The 26771-nt window shown below is 42.6% G+C and overlaps 1 protein-coding gene across 1 annotated transcript in view; it reads right to left on the minus strand.

Annotated features, from left to right (window-relative positions):
- The window catches only part of LOC126184786 (protein PFC0760c-like), a 298617-nt gene that overhangs the window by 259663 nt on the left and 12183 nt on the right, over positions 1–26771 (minus strand). Inside the window, exon 2 of the mRNA XM_049927357.1 lies at positions 10170–10205. Coding sequence (XP_049783314.1) covers positions 10170–10205 — 36 coding nt within the window. The remainder of the gene's footprint in view (positions 1–10169; positions 10206–26771) is intronic.

Genomic DNA, 26771 nt, shown 5'->3' on the forward strand with positions numbered 1-26771 from the left:
CTGTAACTCACTGCTTAAACTTTACATAAATGAATGGCCTAGATCTAATGATTTATAATATTCGTAATTTTATACGCTTCTAAAGATGACCAACTGATTTGTTGACAGTGGCAAAACGAAATGAAAGTGTCTTTGAAACTGACGACTGAAATTTTTTTCTGCAAAATTACATGTATCATCCGTTTAAACAGTCGGATTTTATAGCCGAATTCACTTCACAGAAAAATAAATTCTGATTGATTCTTTAGTGACCCTGTAACCCAACTACGCGCGAAGTAGCGATGGAATATTAGCAGAATTAGTATATCCTTGCACTGCTACCTAACTGCACATAAGTACGTGCACGCCTTTAATCGAACGCTTATTGTACGCAGTTTTTTTTTTTAATTCGCGGTGGTCGTGGAAAGGGGGTACGGGTGGTAGAAGAGGGAATATATGCTGGAAACATATTAAACCAAATATCCTACGCATCATGTGCTTCCGCAATTCATGCATTAGCGACTTTCACAGCTTCAACATTTCGCAAGCATGTTCCATCCCTCTTCCACCGATGCTGTCATACTTTTCCTTGTGTACATGTAAGGAAAAGAATGGGAATTACAGGAAGCCGTAACGTCTATCCATGACGCAGTCCTTTATACCGAACTGTCTAGTGCCTGACGTACGCTAAATCGCTTAGTGTCTGACGTACGCTGAATCACCTAGTGCTTGAGGGACGGAAGTCTTACTGCTGTGTTATCTATGTAATTTCCTTCCCTAACGCGTCATAGACAACCTGTTACATAAATGCGAATAGCACGACCGTATCTGTCAAAATCATGACGTGTACTTCAAGGTCCAGCAAAAAGACCTCCCGTACTTGGAGAGACCGCTGCGTGAGCTGTGGTGGGGGTACTGAGGCGGATGGGCTATCGATCGATAGCGGTATACCTGCCATTTTGAACATGCGCAATGGCTTGGCTAGGTGAGCATCGTGCTTTTGTTCTGAAAGAGTGTATTCGTAATGGAGGTTCTTTCAATACAAATCAGCGAGCATTTCGCACTCGATTTGAAACTGACAGACATGATTCTCTATTCCTGATAGAAAAACTATTCTAAATTGAGTGGCAGGCTTTAGAGCATCATCGGGTTCTGCACTGAAAAGAAAATCTATTGGCCAAACTCGGACTGCAACAACGCCTGAAAATATGAGAGCGTCCGCCCAGCAATCTCCAAAGCGTTCAACATTTAAACATGCAGTTGCCCAGGGATAGTCTGATAAGAGTGTAAGAAGCGTCCTGCACAGAGATCTTAACATGCACCCATACAAAATGATGAGTACCCAAGAATTAAATGAAAGAGATTCTCGACCTCGCAGAGTTGCATGTGTGAACCTCTTCAGAGCATTTTCCCTGATGCGGTTTTGACTTCTTCTGATGAGAGCTTATCAGACACTGTAAATAAATTAAATTTCCGCTACTAGGCAGCAGAAAACCCTCAGGAACTTCACCAGTGACCACTTTTCAGCCACCGTGCAACAATTTGGTGAGCCGTTGCTGAATCTGGTGTTGGAGTCCGTATTTCTTCAAAGAAGATGCGGTAACGAGAACGGTTAATTCAAATCGCTCTGTCACATTATAAAGACCTTCCTCCAACCTAAGTTAAACTAGTTTGTTGGGGACCATGCAGAGGGGGAAGTCTGATCCCAGCAAGGCGCAGCCACAGCTTACACTTCTTTGCATTCTCTAGAAATTGTGAGAGAGTTGTTTCCCTGGACGTCTAAAACTTCGCGATCAGACATCATCTGGCCCCCTAAGTCACCCGATTTATCACCTTGCAATTTTTTTCTTTGAGGATACTTGAAGGCCCACAACCCCGCAAGCACATACGGATGCAGTCACCCAGGAAGTGGCATCCAAGTCACCGGAAATGACACGAAGAACTGTGGACAACTTCCGGGAAAGGCTTCGGAAATGTGTCGGCAATGGAGGACGCCATTTACTGTGCATAATTTTAAAAACCAGCTAATGTAAAATAGCGTAGTATGATTTTGTTTGTTTGTGATTAGTTTTTGAAATACGCGTGGTCTTTCTGCCGGACCCTGCACATGCTTGGATATGCTACTCCCAACCACACAAAGCAGGTACGAGTAATTTCATCTACATTCCGTACATACAGGACTGCGCAGCATGTTTCTCATTCAGAAATCACATTTGCGTTCTGGTGGTATGTGACAAGATCGTGTTATGAATTGCTTGTTCGTAGTAAGGCATATATTTGAACGGATAGTGCGACGACGTCTGGAACACCCCTGGGAAGGAAACATCAACTTGACCTCTTATTTTAAGGAGTAAAAACCACGCTTGCAAGAAATCAGCCTCAGCAATCGATCTCGCGCTTGAGTTTGGGCCGTAATTCTGATAATATTAAGTTGTGACCACCTGGCAGTACAGTTTTTGAACTGCCACTTTCACCGTATGTTTGTCACTCGGTCCTCCGAAGCGCAACCGCCTAATGCCCCAGCGCGAGGTGGAGTGTGTACCAGGTTTATAAATTAAAAGTTTACACACCGTTAGCGTGCTTTGTTCACTGTATCAAAGTACGCGGTTTCTAACCTGTAGTTGGTGCTAGGCTCTCTTTGCTTTTATCATTTGTATGTTGCGATTAACAAATGCAGCGAAAATGAATCAAACGAATTAGTTCGTCATTAGAGAAGCACCGTAGCGCTTTTTATATTAACATCGTTGATGAGCCGGCCGGGGTTGCCGAGCGGTTCTCGGCGCTAAGGTCTGGAACCGCGCGACCGCTACGGTCGCAGGTTAGAATCCTGCCTCGGGCATGGATGTGTGTTATGTCCTTAGGTTAGTTAGGTTTAATTAGTTCTAAGTTCTAGGGGACTGATGACCTTAGAAGTTAAGTCCCTTAGTGGTCAGAGCCATCTGAACCATCGTTGATGTGCGTTATTTTCTATGGATTTTAAAGCAAACACTGTTAAAGTAAAGTACATTTGCAGGAGGTGCGCTATTCTTTAACTTGATTGGCTGGATTAAATTGCAAATTGAAAATTATTAATTTAATTTCATTATAATGCTTCAGTTTCTAACGTTTGTGAATTTTTATTTCGATCTTCCCTCGCCTTCAACATTGCCGCAAATGAGAGGGCTCCGGTTGTCAATCCTCTGTAAGGTACTTTGCTCTAAGATATTCAGTGGCTGCAGAAGGGCAAAGCGAGTGACAAAACAACTAGTGCGCACTGAATTTTAAAAGCTGTTCATTGAGAACGCCATAACTGCGTACTACCTGAATTATGGCACAAATTTTCGCACTGGCTCGATTGCTGGGACTGACATCTTGCGAGTGCGCTTTTTTTTCCTTACAATATGAAATCAAAATGGGGGCGTTTCCTTGTGAGTGTCAGCACGGCGGCCATACAGCTGTGTGTAGAGGTTCAAAGAAGAACGAACATTGCCAGATTGCATTCGTCATCTTCACAAGGGCCGAGACGATCTCGTCTCCCTTGTATCTTTAGGCAGTAATATACAAAAGATGTGGATAAATCTGAGATTATCATACGTGAGGGATATCAAAAGCTCTAGAGAAGTAAAGAGTGGTTCTGCAGCGATTGACAAAGGTAAATATATTTATTCTAACGTCCTGAAATTTTTATCACCTGTTATTCTACAGAAAATGCAAGTAAACAAAATATCCGGTATTCGTGTATTATCTTATTCTAGACAACTGAACGCATTCAAATTCCTTTGTTTTTGAATACGGTCACATACACGATTCTTTCCAGAACATACACTAATTATGTGAAGAAGATGACACGATTAGAAACGACGAAGCTGAAGGGGATAGCGATGAATTGTGAGCTAGTATCAGTGAGGGAGAAAGATTCCTTTCAAAAACAAGAAAAATTACAAAACAAGGTCCAAAATCAGACATAGACAAAGTGTGTAATGTTTTACGCCGAAGCACTGAAAGTAGAGAAGAGTACAACACAGCATCATCTGCTGGTACCGAGCGAGGTGGCGCAGTGGTTAGACACTGGACTCGCATTCGGGAGGACGACGGTTCAATCCCGCGTCCGGCCATTTTCCGTGATTTCCCTAAATAATTCCAGGCAAATGCCGGGATGGTTCCTCTGAAAGGGCACGGCCGACTTCCTTCCCTAATCCGATGAGACCGATGACCACGCTGTCTGGTCTCCTTCCCCAACCAACCAACCATCTGCTGGTGATAAGCTTTTTTTATTATCTTTGGTGAAAGACTTGGTAGCTATTCAAGAACACAACAAGCTTCTCACAAAATGTGAAATAATTCATGTGGTTGCTAAATGTAAGCTACAAACTTCTACGGCCATGCATCACACACGTCATGCAAACTTCGCAGTATACATGGCGCAACAATGTCATGTAGGGCCAGTTTCTTTTCACCCACCGCAGCGATTTTCCACAAACGCCTTTGAAATGAATCTCCCAACTGTCCCATCCATCCGCAGTCATGGTAAACAGCACTTGCACACAACGTTCCTCTCAGCCCACTCCAGAAATCGAAAACCGATATCACAAATCGTCAATACTGAGTCTTTGAAATAACTTCATGTTTCCTTAATAAATACAATACTTTATCGTACAAATAGGAAAAACTACCATGACATCAGATTCTATTATGTTGATTGAAATATTTGTATGTATGAAAAATAACTTGTTGAAATTCTAGCAAAATGTTCCACTTCTTTATGAGAAAAAAAGTTTGTTTTGCATCCACCTCAACGCCACAGCAACTCTCTCATCCACTGTTAGATGTTCCTCATGTTGATGTCCACCCACCGAAAGAATGGTTTCAGTATTGCACACAGCTCATCGAATTGAGTTAATAACATACGACAGAAACTCAAAAATTTCTCAGGATCTGCTCGAAGTGTCCCGTGTAGGCAATGAAAAGCTCCTAAGTTTAATCCAGAACTAGTTATTGGATGGCACCAACACTCTTTTCTATAGTTTGCGTTTCTTCATAACAACTGCAGCAGCAACAGCTACTTGCTCTATAGGGAACATTTTGTTGCTGACTGGTTCAAGAAAGAACACGCCAACACGCAGTATTTCCTTTTAGGTACCACGTGACAGCTGGAGTGGACAAGATGTGAGTGCTGTTCCGTTAAAGGATGGTTTTACCGGCAAGGTCAATCATTCTAAAGGAATGCACTACACACACTTTATGTCAGTTTCAGTAGACTGCAGATTGCAGCAGAGTGTCTGTAGGTGCTCAACAATGTTCCTGTGTGCGCGTTAGGCCTGATTGAGGCGGGAGGCAATACATCTAGACGCAGTGAGCCGCTTTCGGCTGCCTGTCTTCGGCGCACAGGATTCTAAAGACTGGATACATCAAATAAATAATGAGGGGATACTGAATAGACATGGGGCGCTACAGTCTGGAACCGCGTGACCGCTACGGTAGCTGGTTCGAATCCTGCCTCGGGCATGGATTTGTGTGATGTCCTTAGGTTAGTTAGGTTTAAGTAGTTCTAAGTTCCAGGGGACTGATGATCTCAGATGTAAAGTCCCATAGTGCTCAGAGCCATTTGAACCATTTTTTTAGTTTACACTAATGGGTCCAAGCGTGGACTTCGATGATTTCTTTGTGGTATTTCTTGAAGATGCTATAAAACCGCGCCCACAACGAACGTAGCGCATCGTGCAGCACTCGCACAAACGCGCGGCGAAGAGTAGCGCGTTCATTTTTTTTCCCTACTTTATTCTCTCCCCTGAGGGGCAAGAGCGGGCCTCACTAGAAATTGCGGGAGTGCTCTTCATCTGGCAAAGGTAATGAGCTTATTCTGTTTTGCTTCTTCATTTTGGTTGCATTTGATGCTTTAGTAACGAGGGACGGGGAATTTGTACTAATATCTCCAAATTTGTATTGTAGGAGGAGTTGCAAGGGGCAGTTGTGACATTCGCCTTACGGACGAGTGGGAGCCTCCGAAAACCCTGGCTAGAACTTTCAGTGTTTCACCACCTATTTCGGTGGCGGCGGTATCCGTCTGGTCGTACGCGTTGTGCGTTCTACTTGCTTCGTGGAGGCACGTTGTCCGAGCCCCTGCGGTGTTCCTCCCATCTCTAGAAAAACAGCGTCTAGGTGGCAGAGCACATCCACTTTGTCTTCTTATAATTTCTGCTTCTGCCAGCCATAGTCGTTCGGCGATGTTAGCCTGTCGATGTAATCGAGTTATGGGGTAAAGAATTCGTAGTGGCACAGCGATGTTACAATGTGTGGGCGCACGCGAGTCAGTAAAAACGGGAAACGTCGTCCAAACAGGGCGTTCGAACAAACCATTATCTTTGATGTACCGACACTGCTCGTAACTTGTTTGCCGTCGCGCAGAGCGGCGCGGTTCGACGTTCACGCCGCCCGCGTCGCGCTTCGCCGAAACTTTTTCCTCGGTGCAGATCCACGATTCCTTAGCTAATGAAGGTCGGCAGCTCATGTGCTTAACAGAAAACAAGCAGGAATGCCTCCTGCGCCTATAGATACATGGGGAAAAAGGCGTCATTCTGCGGGGTATCGGGGCACGTACGAATTCTGGGAAACGAGGCCACACACGAAGCCATTATGAGTGAATGTACGATAAATACGACGAAACAATGTGCCGCTCCTCTTTATATCGTCATAAGTTCAATGATATCTCTGATAAGCGTGACAGGCAGTTAGGACATACCATGCAGTGGCAGCCTAACAGACATGAGAAGGTCACTCAGAACTCACTCGTAAAAGTGGCTTCGTTTTATCAAGGAACTTCCACTAATTATGGAAATAGCACCAATCACGACACTATGTTATTCTCTTACTGGGTACGGGTCTCGAAATAAGACCCCTGAAGTAGCTGATACGTAACGTACGTGCTGTGTACTCTGTGTCCATCACAATAGACCTCGCACTTCGTGCGAAAGTCTAGTACCTGGAGCTCAGCCGCTCAGAAGAGTGGTATGAGCTTATAATTAGAAGCAAGACGTTAACCGTTTGAGAAGCCTAAAGTTACCTTTGTGATTTACGCAATCAGGGAAAGACCCACCGACTCGCAGTATGCAGCTGCATGTCGAAATGTTATAGGGCACAGCCTTGGTAGCACACCGTCATGGTCTACTGTCTCTTCTCATTGCTCGCATTTCTCTCTCTCGATCCTCTGATTTCGGTGCAAAATATATGTCTACTTAAGTACACTGCTGGTCATACAAACTGTACCACCAGGAAGGATAACAAGTAACCAAATTTTACATACTCAGAGTCTACATTATAGCAGGAAGAATAAATGATGCAGTTGGTGATTTGGGGGTATACAGGGTGCGAAACTTAGTACACGCAATTTCACCTCCGGTAGCAGCAATATCTCTAACATGGCTCGATATCGAGTCCAAACGAGTTTGGATGACAGATACTGCTACATCATACCACGCTGTTTCAACTCTACGCCAGACCTCACCAATCGTAGGGGTCGATAAGAGGTGGAGTGCCACTCTCTAGGCAACCCATGACTGAGTGAACGATGTGCAGAACGTGCTGGCTGGATCAACTTTTGATCATCACCTGTATCGAGGTAGGTCAGGACAGCACGGACAACATGCATTATCGTGTTATATTGTTACGGAGACCTCGAAAGCAGTCAATAGCCACAGGCTGTAACAAGTCCTAAATGTAACGGCAACTGTCCAAATTACCTGCTATGGTACTTAGAGGAGATCGTGTTTTGTACCCAGTGACACCCTGCACCATCCGTAAGTAGAAGACGAATGCAGTTTGAGTCTCCACACGCAGATAAGTCCCTCGATTTGCTGTACACAGAACGCAGAACTGGTACTCGCCTGGAAACAGGAGTGCACCCTCGTCTTCCTGTCGACTGTCGTTGGGCCACTCTCTCATGATGTGTCAAGGGAAGCCGCAACAATGGTCGCCAGGGTGACAGTCCGTGGTGTTCTTGTTATCGCTCACTTCCTCTGTGGATACTTGTCTTCTAGTAAACAAGTCCATTTCTTGATTCAAGGTACTTGACGCGGCTGTAAGATCCTGTACGGTGGAGCTAAGACATGTCTGTCCTCTTGGGCGCTAGTCGCGTGGTGCTGAATATGACTTCTACTGAGCCCATATATTCCATATTCGCTTGACAGTTGTGTTTCCGACCAACACGAGCAACCATATTGCGGAAAAATAAATCGCTGTCACCACAGGCCATGATTCCGCTACTGTCGAATAATGGCACATGCTGGCAGACGTGTTTCTTCTTCAGCCGTCCTTTCACGGAACATGAGAACACACGTTTACGAGCAGGTGGTGGCGTCCCAGCTTCGAATTCCAAATTCCTCTGAACTGCATGTGAGATTTTCAGCTCTTGGAGAGGAACGTGACCAATGAGATGCAACATCATTTTTACGTAATAGGCAGAACTTAAGAGCCGTCAAGCCCGCCATACTGTATGGCGTTAAACGTCGCATTTCGTGGATTTTCTTTATCATAGAGTACGTGATGTAAATAAAAGCTGTTTCAAAGGATAGGCAAATTGAGGATCCTTCGAAAACGAGTCATTTGAGCTACTATTTGTTACAATAACATGACAGGGAACTACGTATCGGTAGGTGAAGGCTTCCTAAAAAGTGTCATAATTTGTGTGGTATGAAAGTATACCATTTCAATGCCACGGCACAATGATGATCTATCAAAATTGCGTCTTTCTGGTCAAATTTACGTATTATATATCAAATAACGACATTTGTACATACAATTTTTAGACAGTGCATAGCCTACCAACTACGGAGGCCTGGTTGGTATGTCGAAGCCGTAACGTAGCTGATAGCGCCATGAGCTGTGAAGAACAAGGTAGCAGATTCGCGTTGACCTTACACCAGTCTTTTTTTTCCGAAAGATTCTGGGTCTTTCTTAACAATTTAATAGAAATATTGTTTGCCAAAATCGATGTTATTTATTATAAAAAATGTTTTTGAAGCAATTCATCTTACAAATCCCTACGACTGGAATGTTTCCCCAGTGGCCATAAATCTTTAAGTGATGGCCAGTCTATGTCAGAGAGTAAAAACAAGTTACACACTGCAAGTTTTTGCTATTATGAAACTTTTTCTAAGATATATACATCTTTCTTTTGGCTTTATGGACTACCTCACGTTTCTATCTTGCCGGTAAATGTCTTTTTCAACACACATACACACACATTATCTTCATCCTCTCCTTCATATTTGCCATCAATCCTCACAAAACCCAACATATCACCCAAAAACTAATAGTTTGTAGCTAATGTCCGTCCAAAATTACACATATCTGCTTATATTATTAAGAGCATATCTATCTGAATACCTTTAATTCCTTATCAGTGTATTACTTCAGCTTGTATGCCATTATACTATGTGACAGGTGTAAGCCCAACAAATCAACAGTACTGGCATAACCAAAACTTTGCTCTCCTTCTGTCACTCCTTTCATCCTGTATCTTTCAATAACAGTCTAAATTGTTATTTATATATAATTTTGTCACTGCTGGCAGCACAGTTAGTACACTTAATGTTTCTAACATATCACCTAATTATACAAATGAGTACAAAATTTATGCTATGTAATCTTGACAGAAAACGATTTGTGAACCACATGAAATATTTGATCCAACATACCTATTCATCTACTCAAGCAAAGATCTCCACATTACTCTGATATAATGGTTTGGTTTTCCCGTATGTTATCTGTACTTCGAAACAGTGTTTCTACTTATGCTATATGTTCTTTGCACTTATCAGTTTCTAGACACCATCTTTGTTTACAAAGTTTGACGGTTTATACGAGGTGAATTTCGACAGAGAGGAGCCTGTGACCACTGGAGGTACTCTATTTCAATTGTTTTATTTGAACATTTATATTCACGTTAAATTTTTAGTAAAAGATGTCCACAGAGACATTTTCTGAAACAGCGTTTTGTTTTCTTTGCTAGACAGTGCCACAGTCGTAAAATAAACAGAGACATATCATAGTAATACAAATGAATGCACCTAATGATGGAAGTTTAACCATGTGATACGCGTTGTATTCGATAGCAATTACAGTCACAGCATCGATTAACTTAAAATGTTTGCATTAACAGAAACTTGATTTTATGAGAGTATATTGAAAAAATATTACTAATAGTTGCTACTTACAACAGCCTGGTACAGGTTCTGCCTGAACTGGGTTCCCTGTAAAGAAAAATGAACGCAGTGAGTCTTTATATGTTAGTTGTAATCATTAATGCAACACAGAGTAGTACAAAAGTAATAATAATGATAAGAAACTATACAAAGGAAAAAATATCGTGTATTTCGCCGATTTTTCTCAAATAAGCACTGTTCAGTCTATCGCTATTTACTGAACCACCTTAGGCATTATCTAATCAAAAATATCGAGACAACTGTTAGTGCACAAAAATATGGAGGAAACCAACACTTCGCTTTGACGACAGCTTGAACTCTGTGGGAGGCACTTCGTGTAGGGGGCTCAATGCCTGTGAGGGAACGGTACTCCATTATTCCTCAAGAGGTGAAACCAGAGCAGGTAACTTACTGATGTTGGACACTGGGATCTTGAGCGAAGTTGACATTCTGACTTCTCCCAAAGGTATTTAGTCAGGTTCAGGTAGGGAACCAGTGCAGGCCAGTCCATTTCAAAAAATGTTATTGTCCACAAACCGTTGTCCCACAGATGCTGCATTAGGAGAGTGTGCATTGTCATACTGATACAACCATCGTCTCCAAACGCGTCCTCCATATACGAAAAGATAAATATATACACTAGATACAATGAACCATGTCAGAAGCAGCCTTTCGGCGTACCATTATATATTGGATATAAGAGCAACATAATAGTTCCCAATCAAATAGCAGTAAGGGCAATATGTACAATGAGCTACAGCTTTAAAAATAAAAATTAGATTCACAGAAACAACACTAACCGTAAGAAAATGACAGGTTTTTGTTGTGCATTGTATACTTTCTTCTGGTTTTAATTACAATAAATGTTTCGGCAGTTTCAAGTAAAACTCTAACTAACGGAACTGGATGAGAGATAAAGAACATAATCAAATGAATAGTTAAAATTTAATTGTCAGTACTGGCCTGTAACATCACCCGATTTAACGGATGTAGAATTCTTTTTGTTTGGATGTGTAAAGAACTGTGTTTATGTCACTCAGAAGCCCACATTGCTTCATACTGCACTTCGAGGAATCCTGTTGCTCCTTGAAACTAGAAACTTTACATTTCATCTATATGTTATTTAGGAGGCTCACTGAGTTGCGCATGCAGGAAATGAGCACTCTTTCGAACAAATCACTTCTTTAACTATTCCGCGTACCATCTAAGGGTGAGCATCCGCCCTTCTCTCCGAGGCCTCCTCCCTCCCTCCATTTTAACTCTGTGACCCTTTCTTTGCATTTGTTTGTTTTGGTGTTTGTCTTTTCCTTTCATGTGTTCAACTCGCCTTGTCTTTTGGGGTGGAAATTTTAATGTGTCGCAGAGTGGCTGGCTGGCCTCATTTTTCTTGTGATCAGCCAGCCCAGGCCATCTGCTCTATGGTTTTAAAGCCTTCTTCTACTTTTCCTTATGGTGTATGTTTACCCCGGTTTTTGTTCGTGCCATTCGTTTTCTTTTTAGGTGTGGTTCCGCATTACTTTTACCCCTTTTACTTTCCCCATCGCACTTTGGGAGTTGTTTTACCGTGAGCCTTGTTTGCGTCAGAAGTAAGGGACTGATGACCCTGTAGTTTGGTCCCTTTATCCCTCAAACCAAGGAAAGTCCAAGGAAAATTTGGGATTGCCCAATACATATCCAGGAAGTGATTGTAAGGCGCTCACGATAACTTCGTATTTAGAATTAGAACTTCTAGTATTTTACAGTTGATGATTTCCGCGTGCTGGGGTGATATGCATCGTAAAAACTGTGGAACTTATTGTTCGTTTGCAGCTGCCGAGGGCTGCTCGAAGCTCAAAATGAAACTAACGAAATCCTGTAAGGTTTTATTAAATCCCTTCTTCCAAATTTACTTTCAGAGTCCTCGTGGACTCTACAAGTACACTCCATTACTGGAAATTATTTGGAATCCCAAATTTCTTTGCCTTTCCTCTTCACGCCTTTCACGAAGAAATGTAATATATTGCTGCACCTCATTCATCTCCCTCGATATCATCATTCATAATTTTAAAAACGTATGGCTGTAAATACCTGACAAAACCTGAGTACCACATTTCAAGCTGTTTATGGCGAACGAAATATTCATATCACTACAATTACTCAGTGAGGATATGAGTTAATGATCCAAACTGAGCAAACTTCATAGGTTTGAATGAAAGTTTATTTTAATAAAACAAAAGTAACTGCTATAAGATCTTGCTGAAAACTTCACGGATCAGCACAGTAGGCCGATATATCGACGTTCAGTAAAGAACAAGAAAAAGGAAAAAATATGTCTAGCAGAAGGCAGGTATTTAAAAAAATACGAAGTTTCTTTAGACGACCTTGCCGCCCGTGCCTCGAAGCACAACCTTTGTGGGTTCGTCGTCGTGTGTTGGACTCAACCAGTTCCATGAAAAACATATCTTCCGTCCCGAAGTCATATGTCGTACACATCCAAGAACAGTTCAGTTAACACATACAGCACGTAGTGGCACGTCAGCAGACCACTCTTTCTTTAAGACGAAGCAAGTTTTCGAAATATCTTTGTTCCGCGTAACTTTAAACATAACACAGACACTATTTCAGTTTTGAAGATTCTAGGCCTCCATCGTTGACGTCAGTCTGTTGTAGAATCATGGAACACGTTTTATGCTTAAGAATCAAAATGTTTTTGAAGAACGAAAATCTCCTCCATAAAACTCAACATAGATTCCACAAACAAAGATCTTGCGAAACTTTGCTCACTGCGTTCCTCCACGAGATCAACAGCGCTGTAGACAACGGCGCTCAGGTTGATGCCGTGCCACTTATCACTGTCCTGCGCTGTCGTTTAGTGAAGAAAAAAAAATGTGAGTATCGGACCAGGTTTTCGACTGGATTCAAGACTTCCTTGCAGACAGAACTCAACGCATCGCTCTTAACGGAACAAAATTGACAGATGTGAAGGTAATTTGCGAAGTTCCTCAAGGAAGTGTGATAGGTCTGTTACTGTTTCCAGCGTATATGAATCTTCCAGTAAAAAGTGTCGTAAGCTTTTTAATACTGTTTGCAGATGATGCGGTTGTCTGTAAGAAAGTAGCAACGCCAGAAGACAGTACTCATTTGCAAAATGAAATGACTTAGAGATGGTTGATAAATGACGCAGGCTCTGGCAGTTGACCCTGAATATAAATAAACGTAACAAATCGCGTATACTGGCGAAGGAAACCCACTACTACCAACTACACTATTGATGATAAACTGCTGGAAACAATATCTATCGTAAAATTCCTGGAAGAGCGAGCTTAAGTGGAATGACCATATAAAACAAATAGCAGGAAAAGCTGATACTAGACTGAGATTCATAGGAAGAATCTTAAAGAAATGTAAACCATTCCCTAATGAAGAAGCTTACAGGGCGCTTGTCCAACCGATTCTTGTCTGTTGTTCATCAATCTGGGACCCTTACCGCAGAGATTTTATAGAAGAAATAGAGAAGACCCAACGAAGACCAGCACGTTTCCTCACATACTCGTGAAGCGTTGGCGAAACAAACCAGTGCGCGTAATTGTAACAGCGCTGCAAGCAAAGCGACGCGGAGCAAAGCGGCACAGAGTGGCCCTGAACGAAACATGGTTGTTTCTGAGAGCGGCGATCAGAGCGTTGGAGTGATTCCGGCAACGTTCAGGCAACGCTGGCAGCTTTCGGCTGTCGTTACCGGTATTGGAGTCAACACTGTAGCAGGCGCCCGTGTTCCTTTTGTTGTACTGTTGAGAAAATGGCGAGCGGAAGCCTTGATAGCAGCTGCTGTTCTTACTCGGTATCCTTTAAGAGACCAGTAAAACACCTATACCACAACTGATTCATTTTGCACAAGTTATCTCATGAGGTGGCAGCATAACTACAAACTATATGCACATACGTTTCCTCACTCTCGCATTTCTTTCATTATCTTAAAATGAGAGGCGATATTAAAGCTGAAGTAGCATATATGACAAACACATGAAAATCATGTGTTACTATGTGAGAAAAAATTTTTCAAACTGTCTCATTTTGACAGCTTCATTTAAAGCTCTGTTAAAGTTTCGACCTGCCGGGCAAGTGGCTTGCATAAAAAACCTCCATTTTTATGTATTTTGCTCATCGGCACTCACGCAGCGTTCTCGGTCAATTACAGTGTTGTGAAGAACACGTAAATTTCATAATATTTTCAGCAACCTCTGGAGAAGTTTCTACTGGCTTACAAAATATGCCCCACTTAGATCGTATTCTACCAAAAGCATATGAAGTTAATCGTCGTAGTATGGAAAAGCGTTTGTTGAAATATTCTTTCCCTGGGTGACTCAACAATGGATACGTCTTATCTCCAATTAATACAAAAGGCAATAGAACTGATGTTTTTGGTACTGGAAGTTCTGAAGGTATATTAAGCTCCTCTTCTTGCGTCAAGCGAAATAGACTACAAGAATGGCATCTACCACTTTCGCTTTCCTTTCCATATTCTCCAACATCCATTATAATGAATTTCCCTTGAAAATCTGTAACTGCTTGTAGTACGATTGAATTAAAATATTTATAGCTCTACAACACTGGACCAGAATTTTCAGGGCATTATATACAAGTGTGTTTCCAGCGAACATCGCTGACTGCATTTTGAAAGTTCTATATGTCACACAAATCATTTACAGAATATAGAGAATCGTTTTCAGAAGACACACTCGTGTTGAGTGACTGGAGGCAATGCCAGAACACTTTGGTAGTTGACTCTACTATTCTTACAATGGTTGTAAATGCTATTGTGACTGTCAGAACCATGTCTCGAAAATTTCTTCTGGTTTCTAGGTACTTGCAACAATTTTCGTTTTACCAGCTGTCGAGAACCCTTAAAAATTACATTATTCGGATGAAAAAAATCTCGTAGTTACTTGTGTTTTATAGCGCTAGATAAAGAAATTATTCGCAGTAACCATATGGCGACCGACTCTCCTCTTTGCACGCTGTCATTTGCCAAAAACCTACATTTCAAACCGTTTATGAGATATGTGGATCTTACGAATATTTAATTCTCGCTTAATCGTTTTGATATGTGAGTGGAACGGAGCGTGCTATCCACGAACAATTTTCAACAGAACTGAGTGGGTTACAGATCACATCCCTATTTTATGGAATAGTGTAATATTTTAACTACACAACTGGCCATTACAATTGCTACACCAAGAAGAAATGCAGATGATAAACAGGTATTCATTGGACAAATATTATACTATAACTGACATGTAATTACATTTTCACGCAATTTGGGTGAATAGATCCTGAGAATCAGTACCCAGAACAACCATGTCTGGCCGTAATAATGGCCTTGATACGCCTGGGCATTGCGTCAAACAGAACTTGGATGGCGTGTAAGGTACAGCTGCCCATGCGGCTTCAACTCGATACCACAGTTCATCAAGAGTAGTGACTGGCGTATTGTGACGAGCCAGTTGCTCGGCCACCACTGACCAGACGTTTTCAATTGGTGAGAGATCTGGAGAATGTGCTGGCCAGGGAAGCAGTCAAACATTTTCTGTATCCAGAAAGGCCCGTACAGGACCTGCAACATGCAGTCGTGCATTATTCTGCTGAAATGTAGGGTTTCGCCGGGATCGAATGAAGGGTAGAGCCACGGCTCGCAACACGTCTGAAATGTAACGTCCACTGTTGAAAGTGCCGTCAATGCGAACAAGAGGTGACCGAGACGTGTAACCAAAGGCACCCCATACCATCACGCCGGGTGGTACGCCAGTATGGCGATGACGAATACACACTTTCAATATGTGTTCACCGCGATGTCGCCAAACACGGATGCGACCATCATGATGCTGTAAACAGAACCTGGATTCATCCGGAAAAAAAAGGACGTTTTGCCATTCGTGCACCCAGGTTCGTCGTTGAGTACACCATAGCAGGCTCTCCTGTCTGTGATGCAGCGTCAAGGGTAGCCGCAGCCATGGTCTCCGAGCTGATAGTCCATGCTGCTGCAAACGTCGTCGAACTGTTCGTGCAGATGGTTGTTGTCTTGCAAACGTCCCCATCTGTTGAGTCAGGGATCGAGACGTGGCTGCACGATCCGTTACAGCCATGCGGATAATATGCGTGTCATCTCGACTGCTAGTGATACGTGGCCGTTGGGATCCAGCACGGCGTTCCGTATTACCCTCCTGAACCCACCGATTCCATATTCTGCTAACAGTCATTGGATCTCGACCAACGCCAGCAGCAGTGTCGCGATACGATAAACCGCAATCGCGATAGGCTACAATCCGACCTTTATCAAAGTCGGAAACATGGTGGTACGCATTTCTCCTACTTACACGAGGCATCACAACAACGTTTCACCAGGCAACGCTGGTCAACTGCTGCTTGTGTATGAGAAATCTGTTGGAAACTTTCCTCATGTCAGCACGTTGTATGTGTTGCCACCGGCGCCAACCTTGTGTGAATGCTCTGATAAGCTAATCATTTGCAGATCACAGCATCTTCTTCCTGTCGGTTAAATTTCGCGTCTGTAGCACGTCATCTTCGTGGTGTAGCACTTTTAATGGCCAGTTGTGTACATTTGGTAAGCAGCGACGTATGACCTAACTTACACCAAACGCAAATTCATAGCGATCTCTATTGCAAACTATTCGACATTCTTCCAACAGTTCAATTATTTTTGAAAATATCTCAAAAAGTACAACGATTAACGAAATGATGAGGAGTTCATAATAAAGCTGACGAGTAACGCCAAAAGATGCGCGAGAATCAAGTTTTTTAACGAGTAGTTTCTATAAAGTGGTCTGACAAAGATTTCGGATCGGCCGGCTTGTCCATTTGTCGTCCACGCAGAGAAGCGAATCTCCCAGCTGCCAGAGCGCCCCCCTCCCCCCCCCCACCCCCACCGCGAATCCATTATACCTGAGCGCGCTGCTGCAGCTGCTCTGCTCCGTTGCGATGCTCAGTAAACCCCAGTGGCAGACGTTACGAGACAGGCGTGGTACCTCATGGAGAGGTTTACTCTTGAAATTTCGAGTGAGCACTTTCCGGGAAGAGTCGGACAACATATTACACCCTTTCACAGATATTCGAGAACTTAGATCTAACACAGAAGCTCACCGACAATTATTCGCCGGCCGCGGTGGTCTAGCGGTTCTAGGCGCTCAGTCCGGAGTCGCGCGACTGCTACGGTCGCAGGTTCGAATCCTGCCTCGGGCATGGATGTGTGTGATGTCCTTAGGTTAGTTAGGTTTAAGTAGTTCTAAGTTCTAGGGGACTTATGACCACAGATGTTAAGTTCCATAGTGCTCTGAGCGATTTGAACCATTTTTTTGACAATTATTCCTCGCACGTGCCATTAGCGAGTGGAACAGGAAAGGAGGCATCTGTTAGTGGTACCAGAAGCACCCTGTGCTTCACATCGTTAAGCGGCTTGTATGATGTACATGTAGATGTAAAATATCTGATTTACTCTTCCTTCGACTATGACTGCATGAATTTTCTTGCAATAACTGCCGAGCGAGGTAGCCCAGTGGACTACCGTGCCCCAGGACGGCGGCTCAAATCCACGTCCAGCCATCCTGATTTAGGTTTTCCTTGATTTCTCTAAATCGTTTAAAGTTAGTGCCGGGATGATTTCTTTGAAAAGCCACGACCTATGTCATATCCCATCCTTCCCTAATCTGAGCTTGTGCTCAGTCTATAACGACCTCGCTGTCGACGAGTCGTTAAACACTGATCTTCCTTCCTTTTCATGATAATCGCCCCAGGAACCTCCCCAAACTGAAGAAGGAAAAGAAATGTATCAAGAGCAGTGAAGTGTTCCGTATAAAGTCCTCAATAGTCTTCAAGATTTTCTGGTAATTTCTGGGGCTTACAACGTATTGTTTTGTCTATCTTTTGGTTATGAAATTACTGTACTATCACTTGCTTTAGGTTCTGTTAGTATAGGGCCTTTGTGCACAGAACATTTAAAAATGGTTAATGCTGAACCAGATATAAGGAAAACGTCAAATGTGACGTAATTAAACACGATCTTGAAACCTGAGTATCACCTGGCGTATATAATTTTCAAACAACTTACGGGAATTCAACCAGGTAATATTTTCAGAGACCGCCGAAATATCGGCGGTCGCCGAAAATATTACCTAGCTGAATTCCCGTAAGTTATGTGAAAACACCATCTTCTTCCCTTCGTGCTGAATGTGACTATCAAAACTGACTACGTATTACGTAAGCAAATGGTGAAAAATACTTCCAAGCAGAACAGTTAAAAAAGAGTCAGAAATTAACTATGGAGAAGTAAAATCTGTTCTTGGTGTAGATCTAGCTGAACACCTCGCTCTTGTATGTGGAACAAAAGAAGATAGTCCTCGTAATTAAACACTCACATTCAGAAACTATACGCCGATGGGCGATTCCTTTATTTTCCTCCTATATTCCACAGAAGATCAAAGGGATAGAGTTCTGAGCGTAAACGGTCACTGTGCCTCCGTTGGAACATTCCTTTCCTGTGAGAAACGAGCAGAAGAAACCACCGTCAGCAGCAGAGAGAGGTATGTGGGCAATAACTTTAGCGCTCCATACAACACCGCAACCATAAACTCGACCCCAGCCATTAACCTGGAACGAACGCTCATGTCAGGCTACAAGGAAACGTTGAAGATATGGGCATTCAGACGACATGCCACACAGTCGCTGCAAAGGCCTCTACGTGATTAAAACGAGGAACGTTCTGAATGACTAAAAAACGAAAGCTTAATGGACACTGTTTTTGTGAACAAAAAGCAATCTGTTTCAGCCAAATCCGGTGAACACGGCGGGAATGGAAGCACTGTATGAGAGTCCCGTAGTTTTGCAGGAGAAAGGTGTGTGAGTACGCGTTATACTAATGTATGGCAATTTTCTTCTATACACCGTGATGAGTCTAGCCTGAACGTTTGTAAAGCGTGAGACTGCCTTGTGTCGGTCCTACACTTGTCGAGGCAATATGGAAGAACCACACCTTGAGAATCCCAGAGAACGGTATCAATGACGTTTCCTGCAGAATCAGTTTGCGTACCGTGAAATTCTTTCACCATTTATCCTCCACTGGTTCGCCTGCTACGCCTCTGCCTCACAATGAATCCGTTCTTCGCCTACTGTTGTGAGACATCGGTATCTTTGCAAATGTCAGCGATAATTTTTGGCTCAACCTTGACAGTCGTTTGGGTTCATCTGAGACTAGGACTGTCAAAACCTTCAGTGGATACACCACCATACATTCACCAGCCCATTCTTAACTATCGAAGACTTAGGAGACTAAACGTTTAATTTCGAATCAACTTCCTCTTTTCATAGCCATTAGGATTGTAACTTTTAATTGAGTCAACTGTGGGTTCTCGGTGAAACATTTCATTTTGTATCAACTGAACGAAACTTCATTATTTTTGTACGGCCTATGTTTTGGCATATAAGCCCACTTTCCAGTACGCAGTTGATTCCAAAAAAGCAACCCAGCACAGATAAACACACCTCCATTTCTTAATCTATCGCTTATCGACATAAGATTTCTTTCAGGGGTGCTAGTTCTGCAAGGTTCGCAGGAGAGCTTCTGTAAAGTTTGGAAGGTAGGAGACGAGGTACTGGCAGAGGTAAAGCTGAGAGGACCGGGCGTGAGTCGTGCTTGGGTAGCACAATGCCGGTACGGTAGCTCAGCGTGTTCGGTCAGAGGGTTATCAGCCCTCTGTAATAAAAAAAATGAGTTAATCGATCAACAACGAACTTAAACGGCTGTCTTACGACGTCCGCCCCGAGCAGATGCAACTAACGAAAGCGAACAAAATGAGATTAAAAATAAAAATTTGGTAGAGCACTTGCCCGCGAAAGGCAAAGGTCCCGAGTTCGAGTCTCGGTCCGGTACACAGTTTTAATCTTCCAGGAAGTTTCAAGTCAATGCCTTAACAATTTCTTAGTCCAATAAAATTACATATCGTACCGTACAAAAGCTTGGATGGTTTTGATTTTGGGGTATACTGTATGTTATCGAACTCTGATTTAAAAATCCGATTTTGGAGGTCTGCTTCGGACATTCCCTTACGTGTTTTATGAAATTCTCTCTTTTTGTGATTTGAATAGGTAGCATACGTACGTGAGTAATTTGTCTTACTCGCATTATTTGAAGAATGAGTCTACTTACACATGGACGTCGGTGTTCCACTGCTCGATAAACTGTGTAATGTAAGACGTCTAATCATGCCCGTTGTATTTTTTGAAACATTACGGAGCATTTAAAACAAATGTTTTAACAAACGTTATCTCCGTCCTCTGTTAAGTATTTGTAGCTGCTTGACTTTCGTTTTCACGCATCCATACTGATTTAAATTACAAATTGCTTCGAATGAAACCTGAGACATAAGAGTTACGAGCACAGCGCGCTGCGAGCGTGTGTCTCGTGTCCGCATTCCCTTCAAATAACGACCCCGGCGCATGTTATCGCCGTCAACAAGCGTGCAGGAACATGCACCGCCTAGCCGTTTCTCGTGAGCTTCTAGAGAATATCTTGAGAACTAGAAGCTTCAGGAATTTGACTGTGCGCTCGAGCCGCCGCGCCTCGCCGCCCCATCCCTTGTCACGCGGCTCTTTTGTCGGACCGGCAAGAATGTCGGCTTGTCCGCTGTCGGGTTGCTGTGAAGTAAGCCTAACCTGCACCAAGACCACCTACAGTAGGTGGTCTTGCCTGCACCTTCGCTGCTCGCTCCACTGCTGGCTACGATCCTCGCCAGGCGATGACCAACAAGCTGGTTCGTGTTTTGCGCTGCGACCAGTGCCGTACGTCCGGAAACAGGAGCTGTGTTGCGATGCTTCAAGGTCACTCTTGCAGTGCCGTGTTTAACGACTGGCGTTCATTGCGCGCGGTTTTTCGGGCCTGTCGCAGGCAGTATTGTTGGTTATGTGCTGTGGAGACGATCCAGTAACGACGAAAATGAGTGACGATTTTGAACAGACACTTATTTCAGCCGTGTTTAATATCACAACAATAAACGCAGTTCCACTTAGCCTCGGTTTCATCACATTAATCCCCTAAAATAAATACCATTTGTAACAGCTATGCACAGTTTTTTCGAAGTGGAGATAGGGGTCGATCTAAAACATGTAATTATTTACACCTTGTGTTACTACACTTTCCCAGAACTACGGAAGTGTGTTAGTCAAGTTTAGTCATAGAAAATCTGTAAATGTAATTCTATTTTTTAACATCTGACGTTGCTCATCTTCAACTAGAAAGAAATTAAGCACAATGTAGCAAACTTTTACAAGACTCCATCCACACAAAAGTCTCGTCATACATTAATTTATTCTTCTAGATCCAAATACGAAATGCATATACACCTAATTTGTAGGGTGTGGACAACAAATAACTGTTTGCCTTTCATAATGTAAAATTATAACTGTAAAAACGAGGCAGATGGTTGTCCAGTACAGACAGACATCGCCGAGGTTAAAATTTGTATATATTTGGATTTTTATAGCCATGAATCATTAAAATAACAGGATTACGGACACTAGACGTGTACTGATCGCTAGTAATTCATTTTTTCTTTCCTGTATTGTCTGACACTACGCTAAACTCGTGCAGACTCCGTAGGCTGGCGATCGCAGCATTTGCGCCATTAATAATCCGCATTCACTTGTGAAAAATAAAAAGACCAATATCAGCGGCACTGCTGTTTCAAAAACTTTTCTGTACTTTTCGCTACATTTCATTTGGAACAACGTGTAGCCTAAAACGTGTCTAACAGTAAGCTACCCTCTATCAAACCTATTCACTACAAGATTTGTAATTAAGTGCACGAGGTTGGGAAACGGCGTGATTTCACAAAGACTGTTACCAGTTATGGAAAGGTAAATGGTTAACTAGGAAGCAAAGATGCTACACTACCACATCTACAAAAATTACATTTTTTAAACGCAAAATTTTTGCAAAATCGACTAAGAAATAGTACAGAACTAAAAAATCACGCCGTAGGAAGAGTTGACATTTTCTTTTTTCACAAGGAATGCAAGCCTTTTAAGGAACAAATAACTTCATAATACAACGCGGCGTAGTCTCATATACGGCCAAAACGTTTTATAACGTGAAAATCGGAGAAGTGAATTTTCCTCTTGTCGCTGTCCCAGCCCGCCCCACCCCGGCGTGCACTGAGAAGATGTGCCAGCTGGCAGTAGCGCGGCACAGGGAAAATTGACACGAGGGCGCTCTACACCCATCGCAGGACGAGCTTTGTGGATGCTCTGGGCTTGCTTAAGAATACACGCCTTGCACAGAGCCTGACGGACAGTGAGAAGAATGACACTGCCGTTGACCCCTGCAGATGCTGAACGACGAGCCTTAGACCATCGGTTCCCAATCGATGTTTCGCGACCCTCATGTGTCAAGGTCAGCTAATACAGAATGAAATAAGAATTCAAATGCCCTATCGCTATCCTATGCCACTCACAAGGGAATGGTCCATTCTGTCACGTCGCCACGTACCTAGTTTTTAACACACAGAAAGAATAATAAAAGTAGCTGCGAAGACGTACTGGCAGTATTTTCGTTTTATGTTGTAAATTTCTGGTATAGTGTGCCACCAGGCGGCTTGAAGTGTTCAGCCCTACAGACTGCACTAAATGGCCCGTGCGAGGCCTCGGCTGGCTGCTCATGGCCTAAACGTATACATAACATGCCACAATCCGATCGTAATTTGTCGAGTTGGTAGCTTCTCGTACACAACTGCTCGCAAGAACGACTCACTTGATTTGCTCATTTAATATCCTGACGCAAGAAGAAGGAAGGACACCAAGTGTCTTATTTTTCCCGTCCGCGGCAAAGATTATGAAAGACTGAGCTTTGCTCGGGTTTATTACTACATGAGAGGAAGGAAGCGACCATGGCCCTTTTAAGGAACCATCTTGGCATTTACATGGTGTGACCTCGGTGACCGCAGGAAACAGACATCTGGATGCTCGACCCAAGAAGCTAGCCTAGGTCTCTCGAATTTGAGTTGAGAGTGTTAGCCACTACACCAGTTCTCTCAGTCCTCATGGAGATATTGCTGAATTAGTACCGACTTCATGTGCTTTTCAACAAAGTATTTATTATGAACAGACCTTTTCAAATTTACTTTTTCTGAGAAATAGGTACAAGAATAGACTGAACGTAGATAGTGCTAGAATTAAATTTATTTTAATACAGATATTGTTTCTCTCGTCGTTGACAAAGAATGCCAAAAATCCCTTTGGGTCATTTTTAACAGTGACCACGCTATTTTGAGTTTTTATCTAGTTGTAACAGCTACGTGAATATAATAAAAATCTTTCCTTTATAAAAGAATATTAATATTTTTGAATTCTTCTTGTACAGAGTGTGTGTGTGTGTGTGTGTGTGTGTGTGTGTGTGTGTGTGTGTGTGTGTGTATGTGTGTACGCGCGCGCGCGCGCGCGGGCGTGCACATCTCACAGCCGTTTTTACAAAACAGATGGCCTGCACAATTAAGAAAGGACTAGGGGGTCTAGACAACAGCGTCCAGAACTTGACAGCATATTACAGTTTCCTTGCGTGACATCCGCCGCCCTACACTGCGATAACGCCGTCTCTGCAACGCACGCACCGCAGCCTGTCAGTGATGATTCACTCACTTGGGAATAACGCACTCGACTGCACGTAACAATTTCCTTCGCCGGCCGCGGTGGTCTCGCGGTTCTAGGCGCGCAGTCCGGAACCGTGTGACTGCTACGGTCGCAGGTTCGAATCCTGCCTCGGGCATGGATGTGTGTGATGTCCTTAGGTTAGTTAGGTTTAAGTAGTTCTCAGTTCTAGGGGACTGATGACCACAGCTGTTAAGTCCCATAGTGCTCAGAGCCATTTGAACCATTTGAACAATTTCCTTCCTTGACGTACGCCTCCCAGCACTACGATGACGCCATTTCTGCAGCGCAACCACCGCAGCAAGCCAACAGTGATTCACACCCCCAGTCTACCTCTTAATAACCGAGTTGTGTCCACGCCCGCTCAAATCGACCGCCCCAGCCCGTGGTCTAGTGGTTAGCGTTGCTACCTCAGGATCATGGGAGTCTTGGGTTGGACTCCCGGCCGGAGCTGGGGGGTTTGTCCTCCAGGGACTGGGTGTTTGTATTGTCATCATTTCATCATCACTTGGGAACATGGCGAGACTGGACAGTGAAAACATTGGGAACTTTTTTTTTGACAACACCTGGAAAGCGTTTGAGGAGCAATGGGAACTCCATCAGTTATGTTAGAAGTGTAAAAGGGTCAAACATAAGGCGAAGCGACAGATCGGGAAAAAAAATGTTGGGTAAGGCCCTTCTGCTATACATTTCCAGAGTGACGGACAGAATCGGCCGTATATCGCGCAAACACGGCGCAAAGACTATTTTATAAACTGACAAATAAGATCGAGACTGTCTCAGGTCGACAAAGGAGAAAAGGGACCAACTTGCAATGTCGGAAAATATCGCATACCATACAAACGCGGAAAAGTCTATATTGGAATGAGTGGACGATCAATCGACACCAGAATCACAGAACATAAGAAGCATTGCAGGTTGGGGCAGGTGAAGAAATCGGCCGTGGCAAAGCACACGCTGTGTGAGGCCGACCACATATTAAAATTCTCCGACACGGAAGTTCTGGGTGTAGAGAAGAGTTATCACACTCTCTTGTTCAGAGAAGCTGTAGAAATACACGAACATGAGAATAGCTTTAACAAGAAAGGTGAAAGCCTCAACGTGAACGAATCCTGGATTCCCGGGCTGCAGCGAACGACCGTTGCAAGTAGCAAGAGGAAAACAGCACCGGAAACAATGGAAAAGCCACTTGTGATGACGAAACGTCATAAAAATCATCAATCAAACGTCGACCCGTAGTTTATCAACAAGTGGCCACGAAAGTCTTAAAAATTTTCTAAACCACTAATAGTCTGAAATTACAGAACTGTAGTAATCGATATTTGACTTCGAAATTCCGTATGGCACGAGGCGTATGTATTCTGCATTTGCAACATGTAGGAGTGTATTTTACAAAGGTTGGAAAACATTCGACAAATTTGATTGGCTTTAAAAGGGAACTACTTCGTATACTAAGTGTACTTATGAATTAAGTAACTAACTCCCAGCCCATTAAGTTCTCACCTTGCCCTCGTAAGCTGTTAAGTAATTAAGGAGGAGAGGAAGTTTAGAGTTTAACTTAACGTCGTCAATGATCGCTTAATTATGCTAACTCTCCTGTCCTAATCTGATTTGATCCATTACAAATGGTTCGTAAAAGACTGCAGCTATAAAAACAATGGGTTTGTTTATAAATCACATTTTACTACGATTCACGATTTTCTTTTATTTATATTTTACACGACGCGTTTCGGGAAATGATTTCCATTTTCAAGTGTATTTTTCTCTGTGTACTATGCAATTTTTACGTAATATTTTTGAGGTGTGAGGCTCTGCTTTCTTCTGTTGACTTTACTGCAATATATAAAAAACGCGCAATTTTTGTTGGCTATAGATCTTTATATGAACCAAATAAACATGCACAAAAATAAACATGCACAAAGATAAACATAGTGAAACAGACTGCAGTTGCCAATAATTGTACTGCTTCGTTGATTGACACAGTCCTTGACAAAGTGAAGAAAGACTCAGACACAAACTGCACCACAGAAGAAAAAGGCAACAACAAATCTATATCTAATATCCAATAGATTGGCAATGTATCACAGAAGATTGCAAATATTTTCGAAAACCACAAAGTAAAAACTGGATTTTCTACCCTTAATAAACTACAACAAAAACTAATACATAATATAAAGTGTAATTATGACCATACTCAGACTCTGGAATATGCAAAATAACATGCCAGGAATGCTCCATACTCTACCAAGGACAAACAATCCGAAATTTCAACACCAGGTACACAGAGCACATCAAGTCCTACACACACAACAGACACACATCATCAACAATAGCCACACATATACATAATACAGGACACCCATTTGGAAAATTAGAGCAAAATGTCAAAGTATTCCGACTAAAGAAAGGGCGTAAAATGGATTTGTTAGAAGAACTGGAGGTATATTCACATTACAGAGTATATGAATATAAAATATTAAACAAAAAGCTTGAAAGTGAATGACTGAATTTGTTCCGATGCTCCGTCAGTATTCTTAAATAAAAATAGTAACATATAGAAATAAGCACCATTGTAAAAGTGATATAAACAAATTATGGTCCAGATTATTGAGATAAATACCATCTGTACATACTCTGTGGAAGACCCTGAGCATTATCTCTGTCGACTGTATCTAAAAACATATTTGTAACTTTTTTATTTAAATTATTCTCGATGTATACTGTGTATGATGTTTAACATGCGTAAGATTCTGCACAAATGGACCATAGGAAAACTGTAAGTACAAGTTCTTCCAAACTTTGTTACTAACTACATATAAAGTTCGTTAACTAACTGAACATTTTGAGTTTTTAAATATTGCAGTAAAGTCAACAGAACAAAGCAGACCTCACACCTCAAAAACATTACATAAAAATGAAGCAGTACACAGA

The sequence above is a fragment of the Schistocerca cancellata genome, chromosome 4 (assembly GCF_023864275.1).
Source record: "Schistocerca cancellata isolate TAMUIC-IGC-003103 chromosome 4, iqSchCanc2.1, whole genome shotgun sequence".
Classification (NCBI taxonomy): domain Eukaryota; kingdom Metazoa; phylum Arthropoda; class Insecta; order Orthoptera; family Acrididae; genus Schistocerca; species Schistocerca cancellata.